The 18,001-nt window shown below is 45.0% G+C and overlaps 1 protein-coding gene across 1 annotated transcript in view; it reads right to left on the reverse strand.

Annotated features, from left to right (window-relative positions):
- Window positions 1–698: 698 nt before the first annotated feature.
- LOC136702147 (claudin-20) overlaps window positions 699–18,001 on the reverse strand; it is an 18,663-nt gene continuing 1,360 nt past the window's right edge. Inside the window, exons 1-4 of the mRNA XM_066677054.1 lie at window positions 17,857–18,001; window positions 6,258–6,372; window positions 6,087–6,164; window positions 699–5,567 (exon numbers count right to left, since the gene is read on the reverse strand). The exon at window positions 17,857–18,001 is cut by the window's right edge and continues 1,360 nt beyond it. Coding sequence (XP_066533151.1) covers window positions 4,578–5,441 — 864 coding nt within the window. The 5' untranslated portion in view covers window positions 5,442–5,567; window positions 6,087–6,164; window positions 6,258–6,372; window positions 17,857–18,001 and the 3' untranslated portion in view covers window positions 699–4,577. The remainder of the gene's footprint in view (window positions 5,568–6,086; window positions 6,165–6,257; window positions 6,373–17,856) is intronic.

Below are 18,001 nucleotides of genomic sequence, written 5' to 3' on the forward strand. Positions count from 1 at the left end.
TGTCTGCGTGGGTTTCCTCAGGGTCACTGTCTGTGAGGAGTGTGGTGTGTTCTCCCTGTGTCTGCGTGGGTTTCCTCCGGGTGACTGTCTGTGAGGAGTGTGGCGTGTTCTCCCTGTGTCTGTGTGGGTTTCCTCCGGGTGACTGTCTGTGAGGAGTGTGGTGTGTTCTCCCTGTGTCTGTGTGGGTTTCCTCCGGGTGACTGTCTGTGAGGAGTGTGGTGTGTTCTCTCTGTGTCTGTGTGGGTTTCCTCCGGGTGACTATCTGTGAGGAGTGTGGTGTGTTCTCCCTGTGTCTGTCTGACAGTCACCCGGAGTGGGACTCGACCCCACAACCTCCAGGTCCCTGGAGCTGTGAGACTGAGACACTACCTGCTGCGCCACCGTGCCATGCAAATTTCAGACATTTTAATATATAATTAAATTTATTTAATCAAATCAGGACTACTCCAGAGCTCCAAGGATATTGTTGTGAACAAAAACCCAGATGTGAAAGTTTGAGTATTGCTGCAAGAGCTGGCAGATCTTTTGAAAGATATGTTTAAAAACAGCTTATAATTTTGTTGTCACTGGCGTCTATTCAGCTGTCAGACTTTTGTGCTGTTTTAGACGAAGCCAAAAGCTGAAAAGAAAATAAAAAGACGACATGTTGGTTTGTACAGGCTTGTGCTTTAATCCTGAAAACTGAAAACACACTCGCTGTCAACAGCCTGAACACACTGCAGCACATGCAGAGCCCTTACGTGTCCAGTCAAAGAATAAAGGCTATTAATGCACACAAGTCCATAACAAACATACAGTATAATGTAGGCATATTCACAGCAGAATAGCTTTGTGCAAATACAGTGAAAACAGTAATGCATTCATTTGCTTGACTTGTTTTTCTCATGAAGAAATATTTTACCAAAAAGAAGTAAATGACAGGTAGAACTGTTGATTATAACCTGCACATGGCACATGTTTGAATCAATTAAATTCAATGCATTATTGACGTCAGTGTATATACTCCCTGATTTGTAATGGAATGACCACAGTTCAAGCATTCGGAAAATAAAGCGTAAAGCTTAATAACATCCGCCTTAAAGAGAAAATCAACAAACGCCTTTACAGCTCTCGTAATAAGATTACTTTTATTTCAAAACAAAGGCAAAACAAAAAATCACTTTCTTTTAGAAATTCTTCAAATGTCTGGTAAATTTCACCACCACCGTGAACAAATCCGACTTTCACACCAAACCACTCTTATCTTTATATACATTCTCAAAAAGGCGCTGGTGTCTTTTATTTTTGTTTTTATTTTATTTATTTATTTATTTGCAGAGATCGATTTGATGTAACAGGTTTTATTCAGTTACTGATTTGACACATTTGAAAATTCAGGATTCAAACAATGGACAATGTTTTTTAGAGCAGAGTGTAGTGATTGGAGTCAGGACACAGTGCATTTTAAGTCGCTTAAAACTACTGTTACTATATTTTAGTCATGGTCTGGTGACATTTAAAAGACCACCCTCAGCGCTGGATTCTCCTGACTGCCGATACACACCACAAGCGAAAAAAAAGCATGTTTTCACTTACAAGAAAAAGTACAAGCAGCACAAAATGTGCCACAGCCCATGGAGGTCAATTACACAACGGTTCAGACTAGGATTGGGCGGTATAACTGTAATACCATGGTATTTAAAAAATATGGACAGTCAAAACGAGGGTGTTATTTCAAAATTATGATGTGTGGTGTGTCAAATTTCTGTTCTGTGTAATGACTAAACTAATTACAAGGCCAGAGTTCATTCATGTGCATTTAAGAGAGCCACAGGTAGGGGGTGCTGTGGGAGCTCGCTGACTGGTGATGTCACATTCTGAACAAAGGGGTGGGGGAAAAAACACAAGCCCAGTAGCCCTCTACAATTGTGAGTTTAGCTGTAAGTTTGAGTTAAAGAGAGAGGATGGAAGCTGAAATACTCTTCACTCGACTTCACTGTGCTCACAGGTATGAGGCTGTATCCGGTCCCAGTTTGCTGGAAAATCACTTATTTTGTTTATTTTTTTAAATATTTCTGTTGCTCCAGCACTAGTCGCTGAAATTTTGCTCTCTCTCAGAAAAGTGTTCTTTTTTTTTTTAATCACAAACGTGTGTCGGTGTGCACTGTCTGGCTGCGCTCAGCTGAACTGCACAGCTCCGAAAACCCTTCACTCGAATTTGTGCTCACAGATATGAGGTTCACGCAGCCTGACCCCCACCCAAGTAATACAGTATAAGCAGCCAAATAAGCAGCCTTTTGTGATGGTAGCTGATATTTATCTGTTAAATGCTACAGTCGAGGATACTGGCAACTGGGACTGAAGACCTGCCATTTTTTATCTGATTGGTCAGCGCTCTTGTAAGAAAGTCCCAAGTCTCTTTCATATTCAACACTGCTTCAAGCCACAAGCCTTTTTCAGATTTGATTCATGTACATGGGACGATACTCATCAATGCAGCGTTAGCTTGTGAGCTACGCTAACCTCGCAGCCTCAGTCCAGAAACCAAAGTCAGGCCCTTAGAGCTAGTCTTGGCTGACTCTGTACACCATAAATGAAGGAAACAGCACACCAGGCTAGCAGAATTGTTTAGAATTGATTTCTGACCAAACCATTGTTTTAAGGGCAGCATAAGAAAAGAAGACAAGAACCAAAGCTTAAAAGAAACCAATACAGTTCGTTTGGAGGAGATATGCTGACAGTACATTCGTTTTCTTTGTAAACTGTGACTCTAAACATGTACAGAAGCAGTTCACAGCCTCAGAGGACAAAACAAAACATTCATTTTCAAAATGGGTGTCAAAATGTATAATAATGACATGATTTCTTTAAATGTAGCCCTACGACATAATCATAGTGACTACATGTAATCAAATAATAGTGTAATATCTCACGTAATAAAGCAGTATTCTGAGGAAACGAATTACTAGGTTTCGTTTCTAAGAAACTGACATTTTACGTCAAAACAATGAGTCAACGTCTTGTAACAAAGACTTATTTTATGCCAAGATTATTATTTTAATGTTTCAGAGTTATATTAATGAAATGTCAGGGGTCGTGTACGAGGACTCTTATTTTCGTAGCTTGTTTTCCTAAGAATCAAACCTGAGTCTGCAGTTATGAACCACAAGTCAATATTTAAAAAAAAATAAACACATCACTGCCAGGAACAGAATGGTGGGGAAAACCGTAGGCCACTGTTTCCCTCCTGTGGGGAATGGGTTTCCAGAGAAATGATTGTGAGTAAATGGCTGTAAAATGGTTCTGCTGAATGTGTCAGTGGCCCTGTTGATGGCCAGCAGGGGACTCTTATCTCTCCTGGGGCTTTGGGACGATGATGGGACAGGGGTTTCCTGTGTCTTGTTGTGTTTGTGAAGGAGAAAACAGCATTCTGCCGTCCTCAGAACAGCGTCTGCTGTACCTCCTGCAGCAATGACAGCCAGTCACACATAGCAAAGATGATTGGGTGCAGGACCCCATTACCCTCGCAGCGAGAGTGGGAGGAGGTAAAGAGGTCGGTGTGTGTGTGTGTGTGTGCGTGTGTGTGTACGTACACACTACCACACACGCATCTGTGCTTTCCTTGCAATAAATGAGCAGCGTGCACCCAACCGGAGCCAAACCTAATGGGAAAGCAAAGAGCATAATTACCTCAGATGATCTGTGCTGCTCGGTCCGACTCTTTGGAAAATGTGGACTGGACACTTTTTCCATTGGAATTCTGCTGTGTTTTATTTATTTTTTATTTTCCTATGCGCACCATTCTTCAAATGCCCTTCGGTGGGAACCTAAATCTTCATTTGCTTTGTAAGTTTTTTTATATTTAATACACATTCTGCTGCATTTATAAGCTATTAACAGCGAGCATAGACTAACTGGTGCTGTACATGTGGTGAACATTGGCGAAAAATGTGCTAACGCTAGCATTTCTTATTAGTCACCCAGAAGACCACAGGCAATCCTTTTGTATGCAACATCCACATCTCTATCACAGACACAAATAGATTTTTTTCCACATTCGCTGCATTTTCAGAATCCCTTCCACTTCCCTTTTTAATTTTAATGCTTACTGCACTAGTGAGCATTTACATTTTTGCCCAAGGACACATGGTTCTACTTGTAGCGATTCAGATTTTCACTTCCCGTTTCAAAATGGTGGCAAACTGAAATCAAGCTTTGGTTAAAAATGGGTTTACATGGAAAAATGTTGCTGCCTGGGCACCTTAAGATTACAGGCATCTATTACATGCAGAGTGTAGTGCAAACCTTTGCCACGTTACGTCATCATCTCAAACAGCCTAGAATCCTTTTCTAGAAACTCCACATTTGCTGCATTTGCACATTCCCACTTCTTTCATTCTCACTGCAGCAGTGAGATTCTTTGCCCAAGGATGTTCCGACCCAAACCTTTGGAAATACCTCCAGCGCTTCCGCTCGCAGTAAGCGAAAGAGCCGATGAGAGGTGGAGATAACACAGTCAAAGTCATTACTCCTCCTCCTCCTCCTCACAAAGAGAGGCAGCCCTCTCATTCGCTGGCTTTTTACCCAATTCTGTGTCTTTACACATAGTCCTGAAAGCTGTAGACGGCCTTGGCGTCCTGCAGTCGCTTTCTGGACGGAGAGTAGTACTGCTGCGCCTGCTCCAGTTGGGACTTTTCTGGCTTGTGCTGATCCGGCCTCATCTCATCCGCCTGGAGCTTCTCCTGATGCGTCACGTCCTCTTTGTGCTGCTGCTCTTGTGGTTCCGTCTGGCTTTGCTGTTCACGGTGCTGTTTCCTTTTATGGTCATTGGCCGTCTGCACCTGCTGCCGTAATGGCTTGTCTGGGTGGGACGAACCGGAGTCCAGTGGACCGTTCCTTTTTCTCGGGCACGACAGGCAGAAGATCACGCCTCCGGCTAAGAAGAAGCCCGCAGAAACAAACGCCACATAAACAGCTCCCCCTGGCTCGTACTTGCTGCTCTGGGGCACTTTGGAGTCCAGGAAAGTGGTGATAACTTCATTGGTGAACCAGGACGCAGGGACGAGGCACAGAACTCCGGCAATGACGAAGCAAGCCCCTGCAGCTATGGCTGTGTGTCCTTTAGATCGGTGACTCCCCCCCCAGTGGGTGCATTTGAGCCCCAGAGCGGCCAGACAGAGTCCCAGAGTGGCCAGCATGCAAGAGAGGACCATGGTGGTTCGAGCAGTCTGGAGATACGCAGGCAAGGCGAGGACGGAATATTTGAGGGTACAGCTGAAGACTCCAGTACTGTACCAAGTGCAGTCCATCCAGAGCCCTTGCATCTGCGAGATTGCCGTCATGATGTTGGAACCCACATCAGCACTCACCTTCCAGTTGGGCAGCAGAGTGGCCACGGTGGCGCCCAGAACCCCCAGCAGCGCCAGGACGAAGGCGAGCATCTGCATGGTGGACGAAGGCATTGCGGGCGTCCAGCCTCCAGCTACCCTTCCCCCCGATCGCCGCTCACCTTGCGGTGGCCCTCCTTGCTATCAGTCCACTGCAGGTCCTCAGCGGAGAGATAATTCCTCAGCACAGGCTTCGCTGGTCTGCGATAAAGAGCGAAATGAGAATTGAACCGAGCGAGCAAGCGTGACGTTCTGACAGATGAGGCGCAGGGGGCTGGTGCCTGGCAAGGGAGACTATATTTCTGTTTTTTTTTTTTGTTCCCTCCCCTCTCTGTATTTCTCTGTTTGGGACATTAGCGCTTGCCGCATTTCGCCTCGAGTTTTTTGGGGGTGGTTTCTGAGACGCTAATCTTTCTTTTACGGTTTTACAGTTGTGGAGAAGCCCTGTGGCAAAAGGGGCGAAGGGTTACAAAAACCTCCTTGTCAAAAAAACTGCAAGGTAAAATACTACCACAAAGAAATTCAATTTGCGGTCTTGACAGGCGGACAAGTTTGTGGGAGTTAATTGATTTTTCTTATCTCTCTTGAACACATTTCAATGCGGACCAAATCAAAATAACACAAAGTCTTCCGTTTCCTTTGTTGTTCGACCTATTGTCATTTGCCATACGTCAGTCATTTCAATATGAAGAGTACGCTTTACATTTTTTTTTTTTTTACCTTGGTTGGGATTGTCACCGTGGGCTGTAGTGCAGCAGGAAGCCTGACAACGTACCACTGCGGAGTCAAGTACGGTCGCTGCAAAACAAAGAAAGAAAGTACAGTCAGAGTCCTGCAGCAGTCCTGCATTTTCTAAGCCTTTACTTAAGAGAAAGTGGAAATAAATAACACCTTGTGTCCTTGGTGTGTGACTGACGCTGGGGGTCCGCACTGGACTAATGCTGTGAGCCTGAAGACTGCATGCACAGTGTTGGACACCCTGAAGGTCACAGAGGAATGTGCAAATCTAAATTGTTCCCAAGGAAAAAGCATGAGATGATGATTATAAACATTCATTTTCTGGGCACAGTCATTTCAACACCATGCAACAACAAGCAAAAACGTGAGGTACCCTGCTCTCCCCCACCATTCCCCCTTTAGAAATAAAGGAAACCCAGGCTCCTGCCCCCCATCATCTGCTGAGAAGGTTGTGATGCTACAGACGGGTCTAAAGCAGTGTCATAATTTACAGTAAACGCATTTAAACGACTACATTACTAACGCCTGTCTCTCACAGGACCACCCGCAGACTCATGCAGTTATGGTGTAAACATACAGCATCCCCACCCCTTCACTTCTCCTTACAATACTCTTCCATACAGTGCTGTGCAGGAGTTTGTTCATGTTCTGATAATAAATAAAAACGTAGATTAACCCTCCTCTTGAGAGAACATTTACATTTGTAAAATAGAGTCTGAACCTGTGTCTGAATGTTGTTTTAAATATTCATTCATTATCTGTAACCCTTATCCAGTTCAGGGTCGCGGTGTGTCCAGAGCCTACCTGGAATCATTGGGTGCAAGACAGGAATACACACTGGAGGGGGCGCCAGTCCTTCACAGGGCAACACACACATACACACATTAAATCACACACTCACACCTATGGACACTTTTGAGTCGCCAATCCACCTACCAACGTGTGTTTTTGGACTGTGGGAGGAAACCGGAGCACCCGGAGGAAACCCACACAGACACAGGGAGAACACACCAACTCCTCACAGACAGTCACCTGGAGGAAACCCACACAGACACAGGGAGAACACACCACACTCCTCACAGACGGTCACCCGGAGGAAACCCACACAGACACAGGGAGAACACACCACACTCCTCACAGACAGTCACCAGGACCCTGGAGCTGTGTGACTGCAACACTGCCGGCTGCGCCACCGTGCCGCCCTGTTTTAAATATTTAATTCTTATTTAAAGGCCCTTATTTACTAGGTTCACCTGCCTTGTGTCTACACACATCGTCCATTTAATCAGCTCCACTGACCATAATGGAGCACTCTGTATTTCTACAGTTACACACTGTAGTCCAGGGGTCACGAATAGGCGGCCCATGGTCTGGGTTCATAGCCAGATGTTGTCTGATCCGGACCTGGACCTGTAACTGATAAACGATGAGCTGTTTAATTTTGGAAATGTTTGGAAATGTTGTGACTCTTCTAGTCGTTACGGTTCAGGTTTAGCGCTCCAGGAAACTCAGACTAATCACACGTGAGGCTACTCAGCCAATCAGATCTGTGCATTATGATGAGCACTGTGACTCCAATGAGTGACACACACAGAGCAGGGCTCCAGACACTGTCCTGGGGCCAGATAAAATAGCCCAGGAGACGTGATAAAAGCTCTTTTGGGACACTTTCAGGACGACACGTGTTGTGTGAGTTAAACCCAGAAACTTTAAAAATAAGGGAATGATTATGGGATGAATTTCTCATAACGTTGAACATGGATTACTGCCCTTCAGCATAAAGAGCCAATCAGCTTGATGTTAATGGATAAAGTCCCGCCCTCCAGCAATAAGAACCAATCAGATCGCTGGTTATGGAAAAGCAGTAACGTCAACTGCAACCACAAGTCATTAGTGACTTTATTTACACAGGCATTTTTTCTTTTAAAATCGTTCGCATTTTTACTTGTAATGAGAAAAGGACATTTTATTTAGAGCATTTGTTATTTCCATTATTTTTGAATCTTGTTGTAAATTGAAATGTAATTAAAGGGGTATTTGATTTGAAATTCCATTGTTAACGACATTAATTGTTGCTATAACTACAAGACTACTTCAATGTGCAGGACATGGCACTGATCATAAGCAGGTTATACATTACGTTCTGACTGGATCTTAATGTATTTTAATTAATTACCCCCGCTGTAGTCCATCTGTTGCTCTGCATACTTGTTACTGCCCTTTCATCCTGTTCTTCAAACGGACAGGACCCCCCACAGAGCAGGTATGACTTGGGAGATGGCTCATTCTCAGTGTGTTCCTACCTTGTCCCCAGTGTTTCCAACTAGGCCCAGGGCCCCATGAGAAACTGAGTAGTACGAATTGGTTAAAACAATGAATGAATGAATGATGCATTTTAAATCATATGATAAATAATGTTACAATATGTTCAAAATCCTTAAACTATGTAAAAGAGTTTAATTTTGACTTTAAGAATTGATCCAGCACTGTCCTCACTCTCCTGCTCCCTGGAGAACAGTAAAAAGAGTGTTTCTCTTCAGTAAAAGATAATTGAATCGGTGTGGGATGACCTGGTGGTCTTCTCACTGCTTGTGGATGTGAAGGTGGTCTTCCTGCTGAGGGGCTGCACTGTGTAAATGCCAGGCTTATCATTAGCACTGATACATCCTCATTAGAGACACAGCTCATCTTTAAATAACAGCTCCGGGAGCCTCCTCACCACCTCCACACGGCAGATGGAAATATTCCCCTACAGCTGAGGCCGCGGGTGTATACGCTCAGTATAACTGCGGGTTTATCGGTCCAGGAGACAGTTCTCGAGCTGTACTCGACTTGGTTAGTTGTTTGGTAAAATAATAACTGCAGTAAAAATAAAAACTTGAGAAGAGCCAACGTTCTGCTGTGTTCAGTGAAACGTTTCAGAACAAACGTTTCTAAAACTATGCTAAAAGCTTCACAAATCACAAAGCAGCACAGCACTAGCACACCATTAGACAAACAGTAATCCACAGGGAGCTACTTTCTGACTGTTGCATATATGCTCTCAGAAACTAAAGCAGTGCAACCAACAATATACAGCGCAGAGCCTCTTTTACATAGGGATAGATCCAAAATGGCCGACTTCAAAATGGCCGCCATGGTCACCACCCCTCTTGAAAAGTTTCCCCCCTCCCATACACTAATGTACCACAAACAGGAAGTTAATATCACCAACCATTCCCATTTTATTAAGGTGTATCCATATAAATGGCCCACCCTGTAGAATATGAATTATGAGTGGAATGAGCAGTAAATTTCCCATTTACACCTGGGATGACATATGAGTCTCAGGTGATTTTATTTGAAAAAGTAATCATTCAGGGATTCAATGGCTGGAATAACATTTCTGTTATCTGTTATCTGACCCCATCGTGCTCCTCCTCCAGCGGAAATGATGTGAGAAATTGGAGACACATGTGAGACACGTTAGTGAACAGGGCCTGACCTGCTCTGAATGTGGTTTGGAGTGTAGTTGAGATGCATCGTTCACACCTGCACTATGTGCTAGCCACTTATGATTGGATCATCCAGGACCCATGTGGATACCAGGTGTGAACAGGGTCCAAGTGTCTCAAACCGGACCGTCTCCGTCTCCAAACCACCCCTCGGTGGAGGCATCTGGAGTAGAGAACTCCAAACGTTGAAAAGCATGAACCAAAATAAGGATATATAAGGATATAGGTGCGTGATATTGACTTATTTTTACTGTTTTGGATCACTTAAGGTGGAAATGTCTCTAAACTCGGGAGATGGCACATAACCAAAAGTGCTACAGCACTAAACAACTCGAGTTACAAATAAGTTTCTGTGGGAACTCAAACAGTGAATAAAAACGTACAGAAAAATGTTACACTGCATTCATTCATTCATTATCTGTAACCCTTATCCAGTTCAGGGTCGCGGTGGGTCCAGAGCCTACCTGGAATCATTGGGCGCAAGGCGGGAATACACCCTGGAGGGGGCGCCAGTCCTTCACAGGGCAACACACACACTCACACCTACGGACACTTTTGAGTCAACAATCCACCTACCAACGTGTGTTTTTGGACTGTGGGAGGAAACCGGAGTACCCGGAGGAAACCCATGCAGACACAGGGAGAACACACCACACTCCTCACAGACAGTCACCCGGAGGAAACCCACGCAGACACAGAGAGAACACACCACACTCCTCACAGACAGTCACCCGGAGGAAACCCACGCAGACACAGAGAGAACACACCACACTCCTCACAGACAGTCACCCGGAGGAAACCCACGCAGACACAGAGAGAACACACCACACTCCTCACAGACAGTCACCCAGAGGAAACCCATGCAGACACAGGGAGAACACACCAACTCCTCACAGACAGTCACGCGGAGCGGGAATCGAACCCACAACCTCCAGGCCCTTGGAGCTGTGTGACTGCGACACCTACCTGCTGCACCACCGTGCCGCCCAGTTACACTGCAGCCACCTTCAAACAACAGTCATTTTTTCCCCTCAAACGCACCCTTCCACCTTAGCTTTGGGTTGTAAACAACCAGAGAGAAATGTGATTGTACACAATCATAGACATTCCCTTTAATGAAAGCAAGGTACCGAAAATACCTTTAAAAGCACAAGGGGAAGTTTATTTTTTATGGTGGCAATAACTTCTAAACCCGTCATTCCAGGGTTGTTGTTTAGGGGTTTCATTGATGACCAGAGGTGGTCTATTGGCAGCAATAAAGCCTGTTCTTTTCCATATATGGTCTGGAGAATGAGTAGTAATTCTCAAGACTTGTTTACAAACTCTTATTCCCACAAAGTGAAGGAAAATAAGTTTCTCTCTGATATGGGCCCTGTATGAGCCCCAGTGCCTGTGCCAGTTCCTCTAATTGTATAAGCCTGTCCTGAATTGGGACGTGTTGAAGCGTGAGAGTGAGCTCGACTATGGCCTCAGTTGCGGGACTGTGTGGGAGGCTATGGATTAATAATGCAGTCCACTTGTATTCAGGGACTTCTTGTATGTAGGACTGTGCTCCTGTTATCATACAGTCCTCTTTTTTTCAGGCTGCATTTAGAGCTGTGTTTGCTCCATACGAAAATGCTCTCTTCAACCACTGCAGCAAAAATATAGTTTGTACATTAGAATATTCTTCAGAGAAACGTCAATGTGGCCTGTTCTTTCTGTAAAAAATTATGTATGGAGCAGTGTAAAGTACCAATGATTACCAATGTGCTATTTTCGGTGAAGACTCTGAGGCAGTCAGTAAGAAACGTCTGATTTTTGTAGTGGGTCCAGAGCCAGGGCGGCACGGTGGTGCAGCAGGTAGGTGTCGCAGTCACACAGCTCCAGGGGCCTGGAGGTTGTGGGTTCGATTCCCGCTCCGGGTGACTGTCTGTGAGGAGTGTGGTGTGTTCTCCCTGTGTCTGCGTGGGTTTCCTCCGGGTGACTGTCTGTGAGGAGTGTGGTGTGTTCTCTCTGTGTCTGCGTGGGTTTCCTCCGGGTGACTGTCTGTGAGGAGTGTGGTGTGTTCTCCCTGTGTCTGCGTGGGTTTCCTCCGGGCGACTGTCTGTGAGGAGTGTGGTGTGTTCTCCCCGTGTCCGCGTGGGTTTCCTCCGGGTGCTCCGGTTTCCTCCCACAGTCCAAAAACACACATTGGTAGGTGGATTGGCGACTCGAAAGTGTCCGTAGGTGTGAGTGAATGTGTGTGTGTCTGTGTTGCCCTGTGAAGGACTGGCGTCCCCTCCAGGGTGTATTCCCCCCTTGCGCCCGATGAGTCCAGGTAGGCTCTGGACCCCCTGCGACCCTAAAAATTGGATAAGCGGTTACAGATAATGGATGGATGGATGGTCCAGAACCAACCCTGGACACACACTTTAGACACAATTCAGAGCTTATCCTCCTACCAACATAGGTTTTTGGACTGTGGGAGGAATCCCGAACACCCAGAGGCAACCCACACAGACACATGGGGAACACATCACACTCCTCACAAAACAGTAACATGGAGGTGAGGACTGGACACAGGACCCCAGCACCCTGACCACCTGTTGTGCCACTCTTCTGCCCCGGGGAGGTGTTTTATTTATGTAAAAAAATATTGACCATCTGTTCTTTTACTATTTATAATAATATATATCCATCCATCCATAATCCGTAACCCTTATCCAGTTCAGGGTCGCGGTGGGTCCAGAGCCTACCTGGAATTATTGGGCGTCAGGCGGGAATACACCCTGGAGGGGGCGCCAGTCCTTCACAGGGCAACACACACACTCACACATTCACTCACACCTATGAACACTTTTGAGTCGCCAATCCACCTACCAACGTGTTTTTGGACTGTGGGAGGAAACTGGAGCATAATAATATATATTTTTAACAAAATATAAACCTACTCAATGTAAAAATTTTGTTTAAAATTCTAACTGCCGCCTTTATTTTCAAAATTCCAGAATTTAAAAGGCTTCTGGCTCGGGTGGGTGGAGTTGGACTGGAGCAGTAGCAGGCTGTATTTTTATTTATAGGGAAAATATTAGGAAAAAAAACCTCACATTAACTGGTGGATCTGGAGCAACCCAATCAACTCTGAACAAAACGAGTCGTTCTGATTGTCTTACGTAGGTGGCAGGCACTTCAGGGTCGTCCTGCCTCCTCGTCTGAAAATACCTGACAGCAGTCCCAGTAAACAATTAGCCGTTGATTCAACGTTGAAATAACGTAATGACTGCCGTCTAATCAACGTTCTCTTAAGGTTAAAAATGAAAGTTGAAAAGACGTCCAAACACAGACATTGAAAAGACGACTATTAGACGTATTTTGGACGTCCATTGACGTTATTAATTGGTTTCCGAAATAAATTACTTGTATAATATATATTACTTTTTGTAAATCAGTTCATTCATTATCTATAACCCTTATCCAGTTCAGGGCGGCGGTGTGTCCGGAGCCTACCTGGAATCATTGGGCGCAAGGCGGGAATACACCCTGGAGGGGGCGCCAGTCCTTCACAGGGCAACACACACTCACACATTCACACCTACGGACACTTTTTGAGTCACCAATTCACCTACCAACGTGTGTTTATGGACTGTGGGAGGAAACCGGAGCACCCGGAGGAAACCCACATGGACACAGGGAGAACACACCACACTCCTCACAGACATCTACTGAGGTCAGAAACGGCCGTCTTTCGTGCAGGTGCTCAGTAATGTCGGGAACACAGAGGCGAGGGTGTGCGTTTGTGGCGCGCATGGCCCCTCGCTGTGAGGAGAGCGTGGGAAGAGAGATGGGAACCTCTGCGTTTCTCACAGAGCCAGCTTTCTCTGCCTCTAAAGACTAAATCTCTAATGGTGCCCTTGTGTTATGTAATCCCAGAAAACATGGACGGATTCCAGCGTTAACGTAGTTAAACACCACCAAAAACGACAGAATTACAGCTGTGTTATCTCCATAGACTCTCACAGCACTGGGCCATGGGGTGTGGGATGAGTTAGAGTGGTGTTTTTGATCCAGAACCGGGCATTTTTTGGCCTGAACGATGTTGTTGTGGTTTAGTGCCATCAAATCCTTACAAAAAAATGTTGAGAGAATCTGTTGCTGCGGCAGTGAAGGCAAACTCACTGTGAATATCCTTCGTTTGGCCTTAAAACTTCAGGCTGTAGTGTATTAATAGTAATTAGGACTGCTGACAAGTCCTAGGCATAATTTATTTAATAAATTATGCATCACAGAATATGATTCATAGCTCCGGACCATCACTACATGTTTCATTATAAATAAAATCACGTCTGATTAAATATTTATGCGCTGCCACTTCTCACAGCGCCTCTAAAGCTTTGTTTACCGAAGCGGCTCCGGCACAAAAGACACGTTACGGTGCTTCCTGGGAAAGCAGGCCTTAGCCTCTCACATGCACAGATAAGCAGGGCTTGTTGAACTTGTTCTTAGGCAGGAGCTTCTTTTTAAAACTGTGCTCATATAAGGTCATGAACCCCCTGAGCTTCTAGCCTCGTTTACACGAGATGGAAAATCCTGCTGGAGATTCTGGAATAGACGTGTTTTGATGGAGGAAAGACTTGCAGAGAAAGTGTAATTGCTCAATGCTGTGAAAAAAGGAGCACTCACAGGCGACTTGCAGCTAGTTTTAATTGAATACGTGAACCGTATTTACATTTTACTGTAGGTGTAAAGATAATTAGTCTAAAACACAATTAGAAAATGTGTGAAAGTATAAGAAGAACAGAAGAGGTTTATGAATCTAACCTTTGTTAAATTGAACACTAGATAAGGTGGCTGTTTTTGCTCCTGGGCTCCCCCTACAGTGGCATGGGTTTCCTCCGGGTGAATGTCTGTGAGGAGTTGTTGTGTTCTCCCTGTGTCTGCATGGGTTTCCTCCGGGTGACTGTCTGTGAGTAGTGTGGTGTGTTCTCCCTGTGTCTGTGTGGGTTTCCTCCGGGTGACTGTCTGTGAGGAGTTGGTGTGTTCTCCCTGTGTCTGCATGGGTATCCTCCGGGTGACTGTCTGTGAGTAGTGTGGTGTGTTCTCCCTGTGTCTGTGTGGGTTTCCTCCGGGTGACTGTCTGTGAGGAGTGTGGTGTGTTCTCCCCGTGTCCGCGTGGGTTTCCTCCAGGTGACTGTCTGTGAGGAGTGTGGTGTGTTCTCCCTGTGTCTGCGTGGGTTTCCTCCGGGTGACTGTCTGTGAGGAGTGTGGTGTGTTCTCCCTGTGTCTGCGTGGGTTTCCTCCGGGTGACTGTCTGTGAGGAGTGTGGTGTGTTCTCCCTGTGTCTGCGTGGGTTTCCTCCGGGTGACTGTCTGTGAGGAGTGTGGTGTGTTCTCACTGTGTCTGTGTGGGTTTCCTCCAGGTGCTCCGGTTTCCTCCCACAGTCCAAAAACACACGTTGGTAGGTGGATTGGCGACTCAAAAGTGTCCGTAGGTGTGAATGTGTGTGTATCTGTGTGTGTGTTGCCCTGTGAAGGACTGGCGCCCCCTCCAGGGTGTATTCCCACCTTGCGCCCAATGATTCCAGGTAGGCTCTGGACCCACCGCGACCCTGAACTGGATAAGGATTACAAATAATGAATGAATGAATACTTCCTATGTTTTTGCTTTAAATTGAAAAAGGTACCTAATATTTAACTGTGCATTTGTGAAATGCGCACTCACGTTTACAGCGATACTTCACATAGTGACTATTCATTATCTCTGTTACTGGACGCCACGAAACCTGGTCCAGACCAGGACTGGGTTTCCCAAAAGAACTTAAATGGTAGAGTGAGCATCGCGCTGAACACTCTCTCTCCCCCTGTTAAGACGACCTAAACACTCCGATGTTTTTGGGAACCTGGGTCCAGGACTCTTTCTCAGGGTGCGTTCTTGCCTGTGCTTACCTCACGCTATCTTCCATTCCAATATTTAAAAACACAAAACACCAAGAACGGTTAGAGCACCTGGATGGGGTTCCTGAGCTGCTCTGAACAACAAGGATCTATCCCAGTAAACAATTAGCCGTTGATTCAACGTTGAAATAACGTAAAGACTGCCGTCTAATCAACGTTCTCTTAAGGCTGAAAATGAAAGTTGAAAAGACATCCAAACACAGACATTGAAAAGACGACTATTAGACGTATTTTGGACGTCCATTGACGTTATTAATTGGTCCCGAAATAAATTACTTGTATAAAACGCGTTTTGGACGTCCACTGACGTTATCGATTGGTCACCACTTAACTAACTTATTAAGATGGATTTTGGACGTCCGTTGACGTTTAAAATATGTCCTTGACGGACAGACTACTTTTAGACCTATTTTGAACGTCCAGGGACGTTCCTTGTTTACTGGGATCAGTCAATGGCCTGTCAACAACAGCAAAGGTCCCGTCATTCCACAGTGTCATCACGTATTCACTCTTGCAAAAATTACATCATGGATTTTCATCTGCAGAACACAGCATAAGCCTACGTCAAAGATATGCTTTATCTGAGACTCCCAGAGTTGTAAGGTCTTCTCAGGTACTTCAGGCCTCTCACTGTTCCCCAGCCACATAGATCAGGGCTCCTGAATCACAGGTCTGTGGGTGAGTTTACTGTTGGACGTTAGGACGTAATACTTTTCTTCTCGACCTTATGAAAAGTAGCTGAGATTAAGAGTTGATTGTCGTCTGTGAGAAAATGTGTTTACTTTTATACTATGATTATTATTTTATGATTATTTTTTCAGGGTTTCATTGGTCATTATTCATTGCTTAATGTCTTTATTTCTTGTTGTAAATCACTTTCATGAACTGTGTGTTTGGTAAAAGTGATTTATAAATAAAACCAAAACTACTTCAGAAACAGCCCTGGACTCTAGCGCAGTAGAGAAGTTAAGTGTGTGTCTGCCCTTACTCTGTTTTCTTATCACATGCTCAGAAACACAGCCAAATAAAGATGAGCTTCCTGGGAAACAGGCTACACCTATGAAATAGTGACAGATGATCTCATACATGCCTGCAGAATTACTCTCGTCATATCAAAACTGCACCGAGACTGTTTTAAAGCAAGGGTAAAGGAAATAAGGAAATTAGATTAGTGAACAACTGGTGTCGACTTGAACAGATTATAGACAAGTTATCAGAGTACTGATGGGCGGTTCCTAGGGTATGCTTTGAAGCCAGGAAAAGTTTAAAAGAGAGAAAGGAAAGCCAAGAGATAAACCCAAGCCAGTCTTGATACAGCACTCAACAAAAGAGAGCTCAAGACTGAGCCCTGAGGGACTCCACCAAGCTGCTGAAGTAGAGCCTGGCCAGGTGTTTTAGATTGGTTTTATAATAATGAGAGGGCTGTTCTCTGGTGCCCTCTGCTGGTGGGGTGAGATCTAGCCTGCTACATGTTCCTGAACTGCTGCTAATACGACTTCCTTGAACAGCAGCTTCAACACGCTTGGAGGACAACACAACTGCCCAATTCTGTTATGCTAGCTGTATTCAACTAGAAATAATACACACTTCTGACACTATTTTAAGTGTTTTGGTGATAAAGAGGCACACATTCAACCTAAATCTGCAGGAGACACTATGCCTAGCCAGTTAGGTGCATTAGCATTAGCCATTTTAAAATCCCGGCCTGGAACCTTTTAGAGAATTTGTGGTGGTCCTACTTTACATAGTCAATATGCTGCTTCCCTCAACAAGAACAAAGAGAGTAGACACGGTACATCCTCTTAGAAACATCTCTGATTGAAGCACTATTGTTTTAATTGTACACAATAACACAGTTCAGCACAAACACTGTTGTAGGACCTTTCTCAGACCAACACTTTTTCTCAGACCCAGCCAGGACCTCAATGGGTTGAACATGAGCTGGGTTTAAGATGGCCATGGGCTCTGGGGTGGTTCCTACATGGGCAGCCCAGTAATCCTAGGATAAACCCATCCTGGTCCCATCACAGACCTGCACAGCGCCCATATCTCCATTCTGGACAGGGTGGGGAACACGGCTGTGGGGTTTGATCCTTGTGGTGTTTTGATCGAAACAGGTAAAAGACGTTTCATTACGACCCAGAAGTGGCTTCACTTGTGGTAAAGTGCAGAATATGTCCCCTTTAAAGAAGCTTTTAAAATGGAGAAAGCCTTTTCTGTACAGAACCATTGCATTTACTGAAGGACCCTGAGACTTGTATAAACCGCTATGTAACTAACTTCATCATGTCTTGGTCCATTTACCACATTTTTTATTTATTTTTGATAGAAAATAGCTATACTGACCTGGATGTTCCGCTCCAGCCCTCACAGAAAAATATAAACTCCTTCCAGTGTCCCGTGAAAGACCTGTCCACATGGAGTCAGCAAGAATATGTCCATAATGTGTCCACGGCATGTCCACGAGAGATCAGCACATTCCATACAGCCA

Source organism: Hoplias malabaricus, chromosome 7 (genome assembly GCF_029633855.1).
Source record: "Hoplias malabaricus isolate fHopMal1 chromosome 7, fHopMal1.hap1, whole genome shotgun sequence".
NCBI lineage: Eukaryota > Metazoa > Chordata > Actinopteri > Characiformes > Erythrinidae > Hoplias > Hoplias malabaricus.